The sequence below is a fragment of the Lactuca serriola genome, chromosome 5 (assembly GCF_051521515.1).
Source record: "Lactuca serriola cultivar US96UC23 chromosome 5, Lser_US96UC23_V15, whole genome shotgun sequence".
Taxonomy (NCBI): domain Eukaryota; kingdom Viridiplantae; phylum Streptophyta; class Magnoliopsida; order Asterales; family Asteraceae; genus Lactuca; species Lactuca serriola.
Window position 1 is genome coordinate 313,868,919 of NC_136412.1, and position 16,334 is coordinate 313,885,252.

At 32.3% G+C, this 16,334-nt stretch overlaps 3 protein-coding genes across 3 annotated transcripts; all 3 read right to left on the bottom strand.

The window, feature by feature from the left end:
• Window positions 1–1,476: 1,476 nt before the first annotated feature.
• On the bottom strand, window positions 1,477–3,530 carry LOC145050809 (mannan endo-1,4-beta-mannosidase 4-like). Its single transcript, XM_078999002.1, has 5 exons — window positions 3,216–3,530; window positions 2,821–3,018; window positions 2,583–2,705; window positions 2,200–2,402; window positions 1,477–1,988 (listed from the first exon to the last, which is right to left on the bottom strand). Exons 1-5 carry the CDS (start codon window positions 3,528–3,530, stop codon window positions 1,592–1,594), a joined length of 1,236 nt encoding a protein of 411 aa, XP_078855128.1. The 3' UTR covers window positions 1,477–1,591.
• A 3,248-nt stretch (window positions 3,531–6,778) lies between these two features.
• On the bottom strand, window positions 6,779–8,678 carry LOC145050810 (mannan endo-1,4-beta-mannosidase 4-like). The gene is made up of 5 exons (XM_078999003.1): window positions 8,364–8,678; window positions 7,969–8,166; window positions 7,671–7,853; window positions 7,348–7,550; window positions 6,779–7,136 (listed from the first exon to the last, which is right to left on the bottom strand). The coding sequence occupies exons 1-5, from the start codon at window positions 8,676–8,678 to the stop codon at window positions 6,779–6,781; spliced, it is 1,257 nt and encodes a 418-aa protein (XP_078855129.1).
• A 3,165-nt stretch (window positions 8,679–11,843) lies between these two features.
• LOC145050811 (mannan endo-1,4-beta-mannosidase 4-like) lies at window positions 11,844–13,825 on the bottom strand. Its single transcript, XM_078999004.1, has 5 exons — window positions 13,511–13,825; window positions 13,116–13,313; window positions 12,878–13,000; window positions 12,495–12,697; window positions 11,844–12,283 (listed from the first exon to the last, which is right to left on the bottom strand). The coding sequence occupies exons 1-5, from the start codon at window positions 13,823–13,825 to the stop codon at window positions 11,887–11,889; spliced, it is 1,236 nt and encodes a 411-aa protein (XP_078855130.1). The 3' UTR covers window positions 11,844–11,886.
• Between the last annotated feature and the right edge of the window lie 2,509 nt (window positions 13,826–16,334).

Here is a 16,334-nt window from a genome sequence, read left to right on the forward strand (position 1 = left end):
TAAAGCAGGAATTTTTGAACTCCAGTTAATTTGAGTTCCCTATTATATAATCTTGTAGGCAAATGAGAAATAATCAGTTTAGTTCTTCTACGAGCCCAGTTGTATTAATCAATGATTTTACTTATTATATTGAGAAAACAACCTCATAATTGGAAAGGTTTCATGAAAAATGATCATCATAATTCTGAGTTTGCTGACATAAATATTCATATTATAGATTACAATAAAAGTAACATTTCTGCCAAGACCCTAATATATGTGTATTAATAATGATTTATGTATTTGTTTAAAAAAATTGGATTTTAGATTACCAAAAAATAACATTTGCGCCAAGACACCAACATATTTGTTAATTACTCCTTAAGACTATATTTTCTTCACCAGCATACGTAACTTAATCATTTATCTTCTTTATTAGGAGTTTGATGTCAAAAATAACTTAAATAGTTTTGAATTGATCTTCTTTTGTTTGTTACAACATAGGTAATATTGGTTAAAACATGAATTAGTATTCTACAAATTATATTGAAATAGGTTTAGTGGCATATTAACAAGATGTTTTTTTTTTGGTTTAAATCACTTGGAAAAAGTCATCCAATAGCTTTATACATTCCCCCTGTCTCTCACACACAGACACACACATACATATACACACACACATTTCGGTCGGTATTAAGTAATGGTTTGTTTAAGTATCACAACTCCCACAAACATAATTTTAATTCAAAATCAAGATCTAAAGGCATAATAATCATTGGTATATCATGACTTATATCCTTTGTCAAGCAATATTAATAGGATAAGTATGCATTTCATGAAGAAAAGTCTAATTATTTTGAGATTTTTTTTGATAAAGTCCTAAATCTTTTTTTTTTGAATAGAATAAACCAGATTGTTTAACATTTTGCCCAAATTAAGGAAAAAGTTTTTTTAATTGGGAAAGACAGATTATATGATTTTCCCAAAATAACGAGACTTTTTTGTTAAAAAAAAAGATTTATGAATTTATCAAAAAAAAAATTCCAAAATAATGAGACTTTTTAGTATAAAACTCGGGAAAATATTTGTTCATTTAAGTATCACCACCCCAAAGGCACAAGTGTAATACAAAATTTAGGTCAAAAATCTTGATATTTAATGATATATCATGACCTATATCCCTTATCAACTAATATTAATATTCCTCTCGTCGATGATCTGCGATCAAAAAGTGGTTTGAATACATATAAAAGGATTTACATATGTTGACGTGACTTGTGTGTTTGATAGACAAAATATTTATAACATTAAGAAAAGATAGACAAAAGCTAAGAAAACACATAAAAATACCTTACATATATTACCATATTTAGATAAAAAGGAAATGCATCAATTTTCCCACTTCGTCCAACAATACTGAGTTGAAGTTACCCGCGGTACAACATTACTAATAGGGTGGAACTATTTTGTTTCATGCAAAATGGTTGCTAGCTCTATCTTTATTTTCATTTCACTATTTAAACTTCACATTTTCTAAAGGTAAGTAACGCGGCAGAGAGAAATATCATTTCATCTCGAAAGGGATAATTATTTGTTCAGGAACCCAACATAATTATTTTTCAACAGCAACGGGAGAGAACTGTAGGTTGGTTGAAGAGTCGAGTGATGAAATTCTTTGAGACTGTATGGCAATTATTGCAGCAGTGGAAGGGTTTTGGTCAAAGAAAACTTGGTACCCGTCACCCCAGTTATCCATTCCTTCCGCCATGACTTGCCAAAAAGTTGTACCTGAACACGACCCCCGGTTTCTTGCACTTTCATAGGCCGTGTTGAATATCCCACCAAAGTACTCATCCCTTGCTTCTACGGTGTAACCTGAAGACCAAGAGGACTTGCCAAATTCTGCAATCAGTAAAGGTTTTCTCAAGATGGAATCACAATCCTCAATATGTGCATTAATCCATTTTTCAACAAATTTAGCTCGAGCTTCATCGCTAGCTCCCGGAACCCTAAGTCAAAAATCGAAATACCCACATATGTTATTCAATAAAATTAAATAACATAAAAGATTGTTTTAGTTATAAATAAGAAACATGCATTTCATGAAACATTTTTAGGATGCTAACTACGTTCGGGTGTTGGCTAGCGTGACATGCAAAGTATATATACGAACAAAAGCATTGTGATGGAGTTTATATGTCGGTATAGACTCGATCATACCATTGGTCGGGATACAGATGGATTGTAGCAAAATCCACATTGTTGACGCCGTTGTTTGTAATGAAGTCGGTCCCTACTTCATAGCCCGGATTGTTTTGCTTCTTTTCAGGCATTGATTCCCCATAAAACCCTTCAAGTCCGATTTCGAGAAGATGGTTCTTATCAATGGACTTTATTTCAGCTGCCATTTCTACTATCCATTCCTGCACAAAGAAGAGATACCGATGGTTATAGGTTATGCACCATATAGTTTAATAAAAAACCAGTTTCCTCTATGTACTCCTATCATTTGAAAGTAAAAGATTTCCTTCTTTCTAGATAACTGATTCGGGCATTTTCTCATATGAACAACTTAACTGTGAGAAAACAGAGAAAACAAGAACCTGTAGAAATTTCCCTGATAGATCAGACTGGCAGCGGGGTTCGTTCATTAGCTCCCATGCAAAGATGGTGGAATCATCCTTGTAGTCAACCCCGGTGATTGAGTTGCGTCTCGTAAGAATGGTCTGTAGCAAAACAGTATTTGCAACATGCTCAAATTTTTTGACAAAATGCAAATACAGCTGTTGTAGAAAATTTTTGTGATATAATGGAAACATTGTTTCCCAAACATATATATACCTTCAAATGATTCTTATAATATCCTTCAACTACAACGTTAGTAAAGAAATCATCATCACTATTCAAGTATTGTCCCCCATGATCCCTTGCCCACTGAACATATTGTTTTTTACCTCCAAAATCATCCCAGTTATTAACCAAGCTGAGAATCAAGTGAATCCCATACTTTTTCGCTTCTGATATCACAAAATCCAATCCCTGGAATGAAAATGTGTGGATGGTTATCACAAGTAACATAAAACAGAGGTGTTAAAGTGTTTGTGATCTTGATTATTACTAACTTTTATTTCAATATGTCCGTGTCGATTTGTCGTATGGTTGATAAGATATTACTTTTTAATGTTTACAGATCATGTTGAATAAAAAATAGAGGCTAAAATAATAGATAAAGTTACCTTAAACATGTCCTCATTGTAAAAACCGGGAGAGGTTTGCAGGGGTTTGTTGCCACCATCACTAAAAGCCCAAATCCTAACCAGGTTCATTCCTATCTTGGAAGATTCTTGAAATGCATCTGTGACCTTCACCCTTGTAGATGGATCAGAAGCCATACACATTAACCAGTAGGCGTTAAAGCCATTAAAATACAACGGCTTTCCATTAACCATGAAATGATGTGTCCTTGTCTCCACAAAACTATCATTAATGGTTGACAGGTGGCATTTACCCTTGCAATCTCCTTTTAGAACTGCATTTCCTTTTCCTGGCATGGTTAACAAATCGCTAATCTTTAATAGTGGATATATGAAATAGGAAAGTTAGTAACCAATGTTTAGAGTAATGGATGGAAAGTAGTGTGTTTTCTCTTGTCTGCTTAGCTCGTCGAGAATTTATATCGCATGTCTTGTTACCAATCTAGTTGGAAGTGGGGACATCATCATATTTATTCTGTAACTTAACGATACATATGCATCATCATTCATAAGGAGTGACAAGCGACTTTGCGATGCCCATGCACGGTGCCATACTTTTGGTTGTAAGACACACAAACATTTGTTACTCCAAATGAAAAAGCAAAAGAAAAAATGATACTGCTTTTTCAAATACTGTTGCAGGTATGTTATGTTTGGATACTAGATCCTTGTGCATAATCTGCCATTAAAAGATTAGCTTTTAGTCGAGTTCCAAACATAAAAAATATGTTGACCAAACGAATTGTATTTAGAGATTCGAAGATGGTACTAGATTCTTTTCAAATACTATAATATTTTGTTCCTCCATACATTAGGGACCACATGTGCTTGAAAAATAAATATATAAAAATAAAAAACAAAAAGCCCAAAATAAACGCACAAGTCGTTGCTTGTGCATGAAAAACTAGGTACATTTTGATTATTTATTTATTTATTTCTCCACTCTTCCAAACCATTTTGTCGTTTTTTCGGGTTCCTTTTTTCATACGTTGAAATCTAGGATGTGACTTTCTTACGTTAACGCATCACCATTCATGGGGCATTTGGTTTCCTTATTTGACTTTTTAACGTCATATAGCAAATATATATTAAATTTTATGTTGAATTTTCCTGTTGATAGTTTTTATCACGTGTATTCTCCAAATGGAATTTGTATCAAAGTAGATGTTATGTATGTTGCACACATCACTTTTGCATGTGAATTTATATTGATGATGTCATGTTTTGTTTTCATGTAGTTAATGTAATAACAAGTGGTTGAGTAGCATGACATATAGCAAGTGGATGTATTGTAATCTAAACATAACTCGCTTTGCTTGTGTACGAGGTGTTCTATGTTATAATAAAACATCCGATAGATGTTTGGGGTTCCAAAACCTATCATAATAGGCAATGTAACTGCTTAGAAGGAAATTCGATAGATCTTAAACCAATACTTTTAGAAGACTAGTGAGGAAACACTCCCTTATCATTTTTTATGTGTTCGTGCATCGATACTAAGTAGTGTATGATTACTCATTAATTAAAGTTTATTCAGACTACACTTGTACACATTACATATATTATAAATCTTTGGTGATAAATGCTAGATGTTTATAAAAATGACCCTCACCTTATATTAATTAATTTAATCGATATTAATGTTAATTATAAAGAAAATTATGAAAATTATAAATATAAAATTAAACAAACAATTGTTAGGTTTAAGACTGCATGCCTAAGATAAACATTGCACCAAAATGTCTACCCAATATTGATAAAGTGTATTTCAAAGGTATGACTAAAAAGTTTACAGTCGCTTGAGGGCCTAAGGCTTACAATGCACCAAAATTTATTCCCAATATTGATAAAGGATATTTCAAAGGTACGACTAAACCTTAAGTTTATAGTTGCTGATATAACCTTGCGATCGAAAATAAAGCAGGAATTTTTGAACTCCAGTTAATTTGAGTTCCCTATTATATAATCTTGTAGGCAAATGAGAAATAATCAGTTTAGTTCTTCTACGAGCCCAGTTGTATTAATCAATGATTTTACTTATTATATTGAGAAAACAACCTCATAATTGGAAAGGTTTCATGAAAAATGATCATCATAATTCTGAGTTTGCTGACATAAATATTCATATTATAGATTACAATAAAAGTAACATTTCTGCCAAGACCCTAATATATGTGTATTAATAATGATTTATGTATTTGTTTAAAAAAATTGGATTTTAGATTACCAAAAAATAACATTTGCGCCAAGACACCAACATATTTGTTAATTACTCCTTAAGACTATATTTTCTTCACCAGCATACGTAACTTAATCATTTATCTTCTTTATTAGGAGTTTGATGTCAAAAATAACTTAAATAGTTTTGAATTGATCTTCTTTTGTTTGTTACAACATAGGTAATATTGGTTAAAACATGAATTAGTATTCTACAAATTATATTGAAATAGGTTTAGTGGCATATTAACAAGATGTTTTTTTTTTTGGTTTAAATCACTTGGAAAAAGTCATCCAATAGCTTTATACATTCCCCCTGTCTCTCACACACAGACACACACATACATATACACACACACATTTCGGTCGGTATTAAGTAATGGTTTGTTTAAGTATCACAACTCCCACAAACATAATTTTAATTCAAAATCAAGATCTAAAGGCATAATAATCATTGGTATATCATGACTTATATCCTTTGTCAAGCAATATTAATAGGATAAGTATGCATTTCATGAAGAAAAGTCTAATTATTTTGAGATTTTTTTTGATAAAGTCCTAAATCTTTTTTTTTTGAATAGAATAAACCAGATTGTTTAACATTTTGCCCAAATTAAGGAAAAAGTTTTTTTAATTGGGAAAGACAGATTATATGATTTTCCCAAAATAACGAGACTTTTTTGTTAAAAAAAAGATTTATGAATTTATCAAAAAAAAATTCCAAAATAATGAGACTTTTTAGTATAAAACTCGGGAAAATATTTGTTCATTTAAGTATCACCACCCCAAAGGCACAAGTGTAATACAAAATTTAGGTCAAAAATCTTGATATTTAATGATATATCATGACCTATATCCCTTATCAACTAATATTAATATTCCTCTCGTCGATGATCTGCGATCAAAAAGTGGTTTGAATACATATAAAAGGATTCACATATGTTGACGTGACTTGTGTGTTTGATAGACAAAATATTTATAACATTAAGAAAAGATAGACAAAAGCTAAGAAAACACATAAAAATACCTTACATATATTACCATATTTAGATAAAAAGGAAATGCATCAATTTTCCCACTTCGTCCAACAATACTGAGTTGAAGTTACCCGCGGTACAACATTACTAATAGGGTGGAACTATTTTGTTTCATGCAAAATGGTTGCTAGCTCTATCTTTATTTTCATTTCACTATTTAAACTTCACATTTTCTAAAGGTAAGTAACGCGGCAGAGAGAAATATCATTTTATCTCGAAAGGGATAATTATTTGTTCAGGAACCCAACATAATTATTTTTCAACAGCAACGGGAGAGAACTGTAGGTTGGTTTAAGAGTCGAGTGATGAAATTCTTTGAGACTGTATGGCAATTATTGCAGCAGTGGAAGGGTTTTGGTCAAAGAAAACTTGGTACCCGTCACCCCAGTTATCCATTCCTTCCGCCATGACTTGCCAAAAAGTTGTACCTGAACACGACCCCCGGTTTCTTGCACTTTCATAGGCCGTGTTGAATATCCCACCAAAGTACTCATCCCTTGCTTCTACGGTGTAACCTGAAGACCAAGAGGACTTGCCAAATTCTGCAATCAGTAAAGGTTTTCTCAAGATGGAATCACAATCCTCAATATGTGCATTAATCCATTTTTCAACAAATTTAGCTCGAGCTTCATCGCTAGCTCCCGGAACCCTAAGTCAAAAATCGAAATACCCACATATGTTATTCAATAAAATTAAATAACATAAAAGATTGTTTTAGTTATAAATAAGAAACATGCATTTCATGAAACATTTTTAGGATGCTAACTACGTTCGGGTGTTGGCTAGCGTGACATGCAAAGTATATATACGAACAAAAGCATTGTGATGGAGTTTATATGTCGGTATAGACTCGATCATACCATTGGTCGGGATACAGATGGATTGTAGCAAAATCCACATTGTTGACGCCGTTGTTTGTAATGAAGTCGGTCCCTACTTCATAGCCCGGATTGTTTTGCTTCTTTTCAGGCATTGATTCCCCATAAAACCCTTCAAGTCCGATTTCGAGAAGATGGTTCTTATCAATGGACTTTATTTCAGCTGCCATTTCTACTATCCATTCCTGCACAAAGAAGAGATACCGATGGTTATAGGTTATGCACCATATAGTTTAATAAAAAACCAGTTTCCTCTATGTACTCCTATCATTTGAAAGTAAAAGATTTCCTTCTTTCTAGATAACTGATTCGGGCATTTTCTCATATGAACAACTTAACTGTGAGAAAACAGAGAAAACAAGAACCTGTAGAAATTTCCCTGATAGATCAGACTGGCAGCGGGGTTCGTTCATTAGCTCCCATGCAAAGATGGTGGAATCATCCTTGTAGTCAACCCCGGTGATTGAGTTGCGTCTCGTAAGAATGGTCTGTAGCAAAACAGTATTTGCAACATGCTCAAATTTTTTGACAAAATGCACATACAGCTGTTGTAGAAAATTTTTGTGATATAATGGAAACATTGTTTCCCAAACATATATATACCTTCAAATGATTCTTATAATATCCTTTAACTACAACGTTAGTAAAGAAATCATCATCACTATTCAAGTATTGTCCCCCATGATCCCTTGCCCACTGAACATATTGTTTTTTACCTCCAAAATCATCCCAGTTATTAACCAAGCTGAGAATCAAGTGAATCCCATACTTTTTCGCTTCTGATATCACAAAATCCAATCCCTGGAATGAAAATGTGTGGATGGTTATCACAAGTAACATAAAACAGAGGTGTTAAAGTGTTTGTGATCTTGATTATTACTAACTTTTATTTCAATATGTCCGTGTCGATTTGTCGTATGGTTGATAAGATATTACTTTTTAATGTTTACAGATCATGTTGAATAAAAAATAGAGGCTAAAATAATAGATAAAGTTACCTTAAACATGTCCTCATTGTAAAAACCGGGAGAGGTTTGCAGGGGTTTGTTGCCACCATCACTAAAAGCCCATGTCCTAACCAGGTTCATTCCTATCTTGGAAGATTCCTGAAATGCATCTGTGACCTTCACCCTTGTAGATGGATCAGAAGCCATACACATTAACCAGTAGGCGTTAAAGCCATTAAAATACAACGGCTTTCCATTAACCATGAAATGATGTGTCCTTGTCTCCACAAAACTATCATTAATGGTTGACAGGTGGCATTTACCCTTGCAATCTCCTTTTAGAACTGCATTTCCTTTTCCTGGCATGGTTAACAAATCGCTAATCTTTAATAGTGGATATATGAAATAGGAAAGTTAGTAACCAATGTTTAGAGTAATGGATGGAAAGTAGTGTGTTTTCTCTTGTCTGCTTAGCTCGTCGAGAATTTATATCGCATGTCTTGTTACCAATCTAGTTGGAAGTGGGGACATCATCATATTTATTCTGTAACTTAACGATACATATGCATCATCATTCATAAGGAATGACAAGCGACTTTGCGATGCCCATGCACGGTGCCATACTTTTGGTTGTAAGACACACAAACATTTGTTACTCCAAATGAAAAAGCAAAAGAAAAAATGATACTGCTTTTTCAAATACTGTTGTAGGTATGTTATGTTTGGATACTAGATCCTTGTGCATAATCTGCCATTAAAAGATTAGCTTTTAGTCGAGTTCCAAACATAAAAAATATGTTGACCAAACGAATTGTATTTAGAGATTCGAAGATGGTACTAGATTCTTTTCAAATACTATAATATTTTGTTCCTCCATACATTAGAGACCACATGTGCTTGAAAAATAAATATATAAAAATAAAAAACAAAAAGCCCAAAATAAACGCACAAGTCGTTGCTTGTGCATGAAAAACTAGGTACATTTTGATTATTTATTTATTTATTTCTCCACTCTTCCAAACCATTTTGTCGTTTTTTCGGGTTCCTTTTTTCATACGTTGAAATCTAGGATGTGACTTTCTTACGTTAACGCATCACCATTCATGGGGCATTTGGTTTCCTTATTTGACTTTTTAACGTCATATAGCAAATATATATTAAATTTTATGTTGAATTTTCCTGTTGATAGTTTTTATCACGTGTATTCTCCAAATGGAATTTGTATCAAAGTAGATGTTATGTATGTTGCACACATCACTTTTGCATGTGAATTTATATTGATGATGTCATGTTTTGTTTTCATGTAGTTAATGTAATAACAAGTGGTTGAGTAGCATGACATATAGCAAGTGGATGTATTGTAATCTAAACATAACTCGCTTTGCTTGTGTACGAGGTGTTCTCTGTTATAATAAAACATCCGATAGATGTTTGGGGTTCCAAAACCTATCATAATAGGCAATGTAACTGCTTAGAAGGAAATTCGATAGATCTTAAACCAATACTTTTAGAAGACTAGTGAGGAAACACTCCCTTATCATTTTTTATGTGTTCGTGCATCGATACTAAGTAGTGTATGATTACTCATTAATTAAAGTTTATTCAGACTACACTTGTACACATTACATATATTATAAATCTTTGGTGATAAATGCTAGATGTTTATAAAAATGACCCTCACCTTATATTAATTAATTTAATCGATATTAATGTTAATTATAAAGAAAATTATGAAAATTATAAATATAAAATTAAACAAACAATTGTTAGGTTTAAGACTGCATGCCTAAGATAAACATTGCACCAAAATGTCTACCCAATTTTGATAAAGTGTATTTCAAAGGTATGACTAAAAAGTTTACAGTCGCTTGAGGGCCTAAGGCTTACAATGCACCAAAATTTATTCCCAGTATTGATAAAGGATATTTCAAAGGTACGACTAAACCTTAAGTTTATAGTTGCTGATATAACCTTGCGATCGAAAATAAAGCAGGAATTTTTGAACTCCAGTTAATTTGAGTTCCCTATTATATAATCTTGTAGGCAAATGAGAAATAATCAGTTTAGTTCTTCTACGAGCCCAGTTGTATTAATCAATGATTTTACTTATTATATTGAGAAAACAACCTCATAATTGGAAAGGTTTCATGAAAAATGATCATCATAATTCTGAGTTTGCTGACATAAATATTCATATTATAGATTACAATAAAAGTAACATTTCTGCCAAGACCCTAATATATGTGTATTAATAATGATTTATGTATTTGTTTAAAAAAATTGGATTTTAGATTACCAAAAAATAACATTTGCGCCAAGACACCAACATATTTGTTAATTACTCCTTAAGACTATATTTTCTTCACCAGCATACGTAACTTAATCATTTATCTTCTTTATTAGGAGTTTGATGTCAAAAATAACTTAAATAGTTTTGAATTGATCTTCTTTTGTTTGTTACAACATAGGTAATATTGGTTAAAACATGAATTAGTATTCTACAAATTATATTGAAATAGGTTTAGTGGCATATTAACAAGATGTTTTTTTTTTGGTTTAAATCACTTGGAAAAAGTCATCCAATAGCTTTATACATTCCCCCTGTCTCTCACACACAGACACACACATACATATACACACACACATTTCGGTCGGTATTAAGTAATGGTTTGTTTAAGTATCACAACTCCCACAAACATAATTTTAATTCAAAATCAAGATCTAAAGGCATAATAATCATTGGTATATCATGACTTATATCCTTTGTCAAGCAATATTAATAGGATAAGTATGCATTTCATGCAGAAAGGTCTAATTATTTTGAGATTTTTTTTGATAAAGTCCTAAATCTTTTTTTTTGAATAGAATAAACCTGATCGTTTAACATTTTGCCCAAATTAAGTAAAAAGTTTTTTTAATTGGGAAAGACAGATTATATGATTTTCCCAAAATAACGAGACTTTTTTGTTAAAAAAAAAGATTTATGAATTTATCAAAAAAAAATTCCAAAATAATGAGACTTTTTAGTATAAAACTCGGGAAAATATTTGTTCATTTAAGTATCACCACCCCAAAGGCACAAGTGTAATACAAAATTTAGGTCAAAAATCTTGATATTTAATGATATATCATGACCTATATCCCATATCAACTAATATTAATATTCCTCTCGTCGATGATCTGCGATCAAAAAGTGGTTTGAATACATATAAAAGGATTCACATATGTTGACGTGACTTGTGTGTTTGATAGACAAAATATTTATAACATTAAGAAAAGATAGACAAAAGCTAAGAAAACACATAAAAATACCTTACATATATTACCATATTTAGATAAAAAGGAAATGCATCAATTTTCCCACTTCGTCCAACAATACTGAGTTGAAGTTACCCGCGGTACAACATTACTAATAGGGTGGAACTATTTTGTTTCATGCAAAATGGTTGCTACCTCTATCTTTATTTTCATTTCACTATTTAAACTTCACATTTTCTAAAGGTAAGTAACGCGGTAGAGAGAAATATCATTTTATCTCGAAAGGGATAATTATTTGTTCAGGAACCCAACATAATTATTTTTCAACAGCAACGGGAGAGAACTGTAGGTTGGTTGAAGAGTCGAGTGATGAAATTCTTTGAGACTGTATGGCAATTATTGCAGCAGTGGAGGGGTTTTGGTCAAAGAAAACTTGGTACCCGTCACCCCAGTTATCCATTCCTTCCGCCATGACTTGCCAAAAAGTTGTACCTGAACACGACCCCCGGTTTCTTGCACTTTCATAGGCCGTGTTGAATATCCCACCAAAGTACTCATCCCTTGCTTCTACGGTGTAACCTGAAGACCAAGAGGACTTGCCAAATTCTGCAATCAGTAAAGGTTTTCTCAAGATGGAATCACAATCCTCAATATGTGCATTAATCCATTTTTCAACAAATTTAGCTCGAGCTTCATCGCTAGCTCCCGGAACCCTAAGTCAAAAATCGAAATACCCACATATGTTATTCAATAAAATTAAATAACATAAAAGATTGTTTTAGTTATAAATAAGAAACATGCATTTCATGAAACATTTTTAGGATGCTAACTACGTTCGGGTGTTGGCTAGCGTGACATGCAAAGTATATATACGAACAAAAGCATTGTGATGGAGTTTATATGTCGGTATAGACTCGATCATACCATTGGTCGGGATACATATGGATTGTAGCAAAATCCACATTGTTGACGCCGTTGTTTGTAATGAAGTCGGTCCCTACTTCATAGCCCGGATTGTTTTGCTTCTTTTCAGGCATTGATTCCCCATAAAACCCTTCAAGTCCGATTTCGAGAAGATGGTTCTTATCAATGGACTTTATTTCAGCTGCCATTTCTACTATCCATTCCTGCACAAAGAAGAGATACCGATGGTTATAGGTTATGCACCATATAGTTTAATAAAAAACCAGTTTCCTCTATGTACTCCTATCATTTGAAAGTAAAAGATTTCCTTCTTTCTAGATAACTGATTCGGGCATTTTCTCATATGAACAACTTAACTGTGAGAAAACAGAGAAAACAAGAACCTGTAGAAATTTCCCTGATAGATCAGACTGGCAGCGGGGTTCGTTCATTAGCTCCCATGCAAAGATGGTGGAATCATCCTTGTAGTCAACCCCGGTGATTGAGTTGCGTCTCGTAAGAATGGTCTGTAGCAAAACAGTATTTGCAACATGCTCAAATTTTTTGACAAAATGCACATACAGCTGTTGTAGAAAATTTTTGTGATATAATGGAAACATTGTTTCCCAAACATATATATACCTTCAAATGATTCTTATAATATCCTTTAACTACAACGTTAGTAAAGAAATCATCATCACTATTCAAGTATTGTCCCCCATGATCCCTTGCCCACTGAACATATTGTTTTTTACCTCCAAAATCATCCCAGTTATTAACCAAGCTGAGAATCAAGTGAATCCCATACTTTTTCGCTTCTGATATCACAAAATCCAATCCCTGGAATGAAAATGTGTGGATGGTTATCACAAGTAACATAAAACAGAGGTGTTAAAGTGTTTGTGATCTTGATTATTACTAACTTTTATTTCAATATGTCCGTGTCGATTTGTCGTATGGTTGATAAGATATTACTTTTTAATGTTTACAGATCATGTTGAATAAAAAATAGAGGCTAAAATAATAGATAAAGTTACCTTAAACATGTCCTCATTGTAAAAACCGGGAGAGGTTTGCAGGGGTTTGTTGCCACCATCACTAAAAGCCCATGTCCTAACCAGGTTCATTCCTATCTTGGAAGATTCTTGAAATGCATCTGTGACCTTCACCCTTGTAGATGGATCAGAAGCCATACACATTAACCAGTAGGCGTTAAAGCCATTAAAATACAACGGCTTTCCATTAACCATGAAATGATGTGTCCTTGTCTCCACAAAACTATCATTAATGGTTGACAGGTGGCATTTACCCTTGCAATCTCCTTTTAGAACTGCATTTCCTTTTCCTGGCATGGTTAACAAATCGCTAATCTTTAATAGTGGATATATGAAATAGGAAAGTTAGTAACCAATGTTTAGAGTAATGGATGGAAAGTAGTGTGTTTTCTCTTGTCTGCTTAGCTCGTCGAGAATTTATATCGCATGTCTTGTTACCAATCTAGTTGGAAGTGGGGACATCATCATCTTTATTCTGTAACTTAACGATACATATGCATCATCATTCATAAGGAATGACAAGCGACTTTGCGATGCCCATGCACGGTGCCATACTTTTGGTTGTAAGACACACAAACATTTGTTACTCCAAATGAAAAAGCAAAAGAAAAAATGATACTGCTTTTTCAAATACTGTTGCAGGTATGTTATGTTTGGATACTAGATCCTTGTGCATAATCTGCCATTAAAAGATTAGCTTTTAGTCGAGTTCCAAACATAAAAAATATGTTGACCAAACGAATTGTATTTAGAGATTCGAAGATGGTACTAGATTCTTTTCAAATACTATAATATTTTGTTCCTCCATACATTAGAGACCACATGTGCTTGAAAAATAAATATATAAAAATAAAAAACAAAAAGCCCAAAATAAACGCACAAGTCGTTGCTTGTGCATGAAAAACTAGGTACATTTTGATTATTTATTTATTTATTTCTCCACTCTTCCAAACCATTTTGTCGTTTTTTCGGGTTCCTTTTTTCATACGTTGAAATCTAGGATGTGACTTTCTTACGTTAACGCATCACCATTCATGGGGCATTTGGTTTCCTTATTTGACTTTTTAACGTCATATAGCAAATATATATTAAATTTTATGTTGAATTTTCCTGTTGATAGTTTTTATCACGTGTATTCTCCAAATGGAATTTGTATCAAAGTAGATGTTATGTATGTTGCACACATCACTTTTGCATGTGAATTTATATTGATGATGTCATGTTTTGTTTTCATGTAGTTAATGTAATAACAAGTGGTTGAGTAGCATGACATATAGCAAGTGGATGTATTGTAATCTAAACATAACTCGCTTTGCTTGTGTACGAGGTGTTCTCTGTTATAATAAAACATCCGATAGATGTTTGGGGTTCCAAAACCTATCATAATAGGCAATGTAACTGCTTAGAAGGAAATTCGATAGATCTTAAACCAATACTTTTAGAAGACTAGTGAGGAAACACTCCCTTATCATTTTTTATGTGTTCGTGCATCGATACTAAGTAGTGTATGATTACTCATTAATTAAAGTTTATTCAGACTACACTTGTACACATTACATATATTATAAATCTTTGGTGATAAATGCTAGATGTTTATAAAAATGACCCTCACCTTATATTAATTAATTTAATCGATATTAATGTTAATTATAAAGAAAATTATGAAAATTATAAATATAAAATTAAACAAACAATTGTTAGGTTTAAGACTGCATGCCTAAGATAAACATTGCACCAAAATGTCTACCCAATATTGATAAAGTGTATTTCAAAGGTATGACTAAAAAGTTTACAGTCGCTTGAGGGCCTAAGGCTTACAATGCACCAAAATTTATTCCCAATATTGATAAAGGATATTTCAAAGGTACGACTAAACCTTAAGTTTATAGTTGCTGATATAACCTTGCGATCGAAAATAAAGCAGGAATTTTTGAACTCCAGTTAATTTGAGTTCCCTATTATATAATCTTGTAGGCAAATGAGAAATAATCAGTTTAGTTCTTCTACGAGCCCAGTTGTATTAATCAATGATTTTACTTATTATATTGAGAAAACAACCTCATAATTGGAAAGGTTTCATGAAAAATGATCATCATAATTCTGAGTTTGCTGACATAAATATTCATATTATAGATTACAATAAAAGTAACATTTCTGCCAAGACCCTAATATATGTGTATTAATAATGATTTATGTATTTGTTTAAAAAAATTGGATTTTAGATTACCAAAAAATAACATTTGCGCCAAGACACCAACATATTTGTTAATTACTCCTTAAGACTATATTTTCTTCACCAGCATACGTAACTTAATCATTTATCTTCTTTATTAGGAGTTTGATGTCAAAAATAACTTAAATAGTTTTGAATTGATCTTCTTTTGTTTGTTACAACATAGGTAATATTGGTTAAAACATGAATTAGTATTCTACAAATTATATTGAAATAGGTTTAGTGGCATATTAACAAGATGTTTTTTTTTTGGTTTAAATCACTTGGAAAAAGTCATCCAATAGCTTTATACATTCCCCCTGTCTCTCACACACAGACACACACATACATATACACACACACATTTCGGTCGGTATTAAGTAATGGTTTGTTTAAGTATCACAACTCCCACAAACATAATTTTAATTCAAAATCAAGATCTAAAGGCATAATAATCATTGGTATATCATGACTTATATCCTTTGTCAAGCAATATTAATAGGATAAGTATGCATTTCATGAAGAAAAGTCTAATTATTTTGAGATTTTTTTTGATAAAGTCCTAAATCTTTTTTTTTTGAATAGAATAAACCA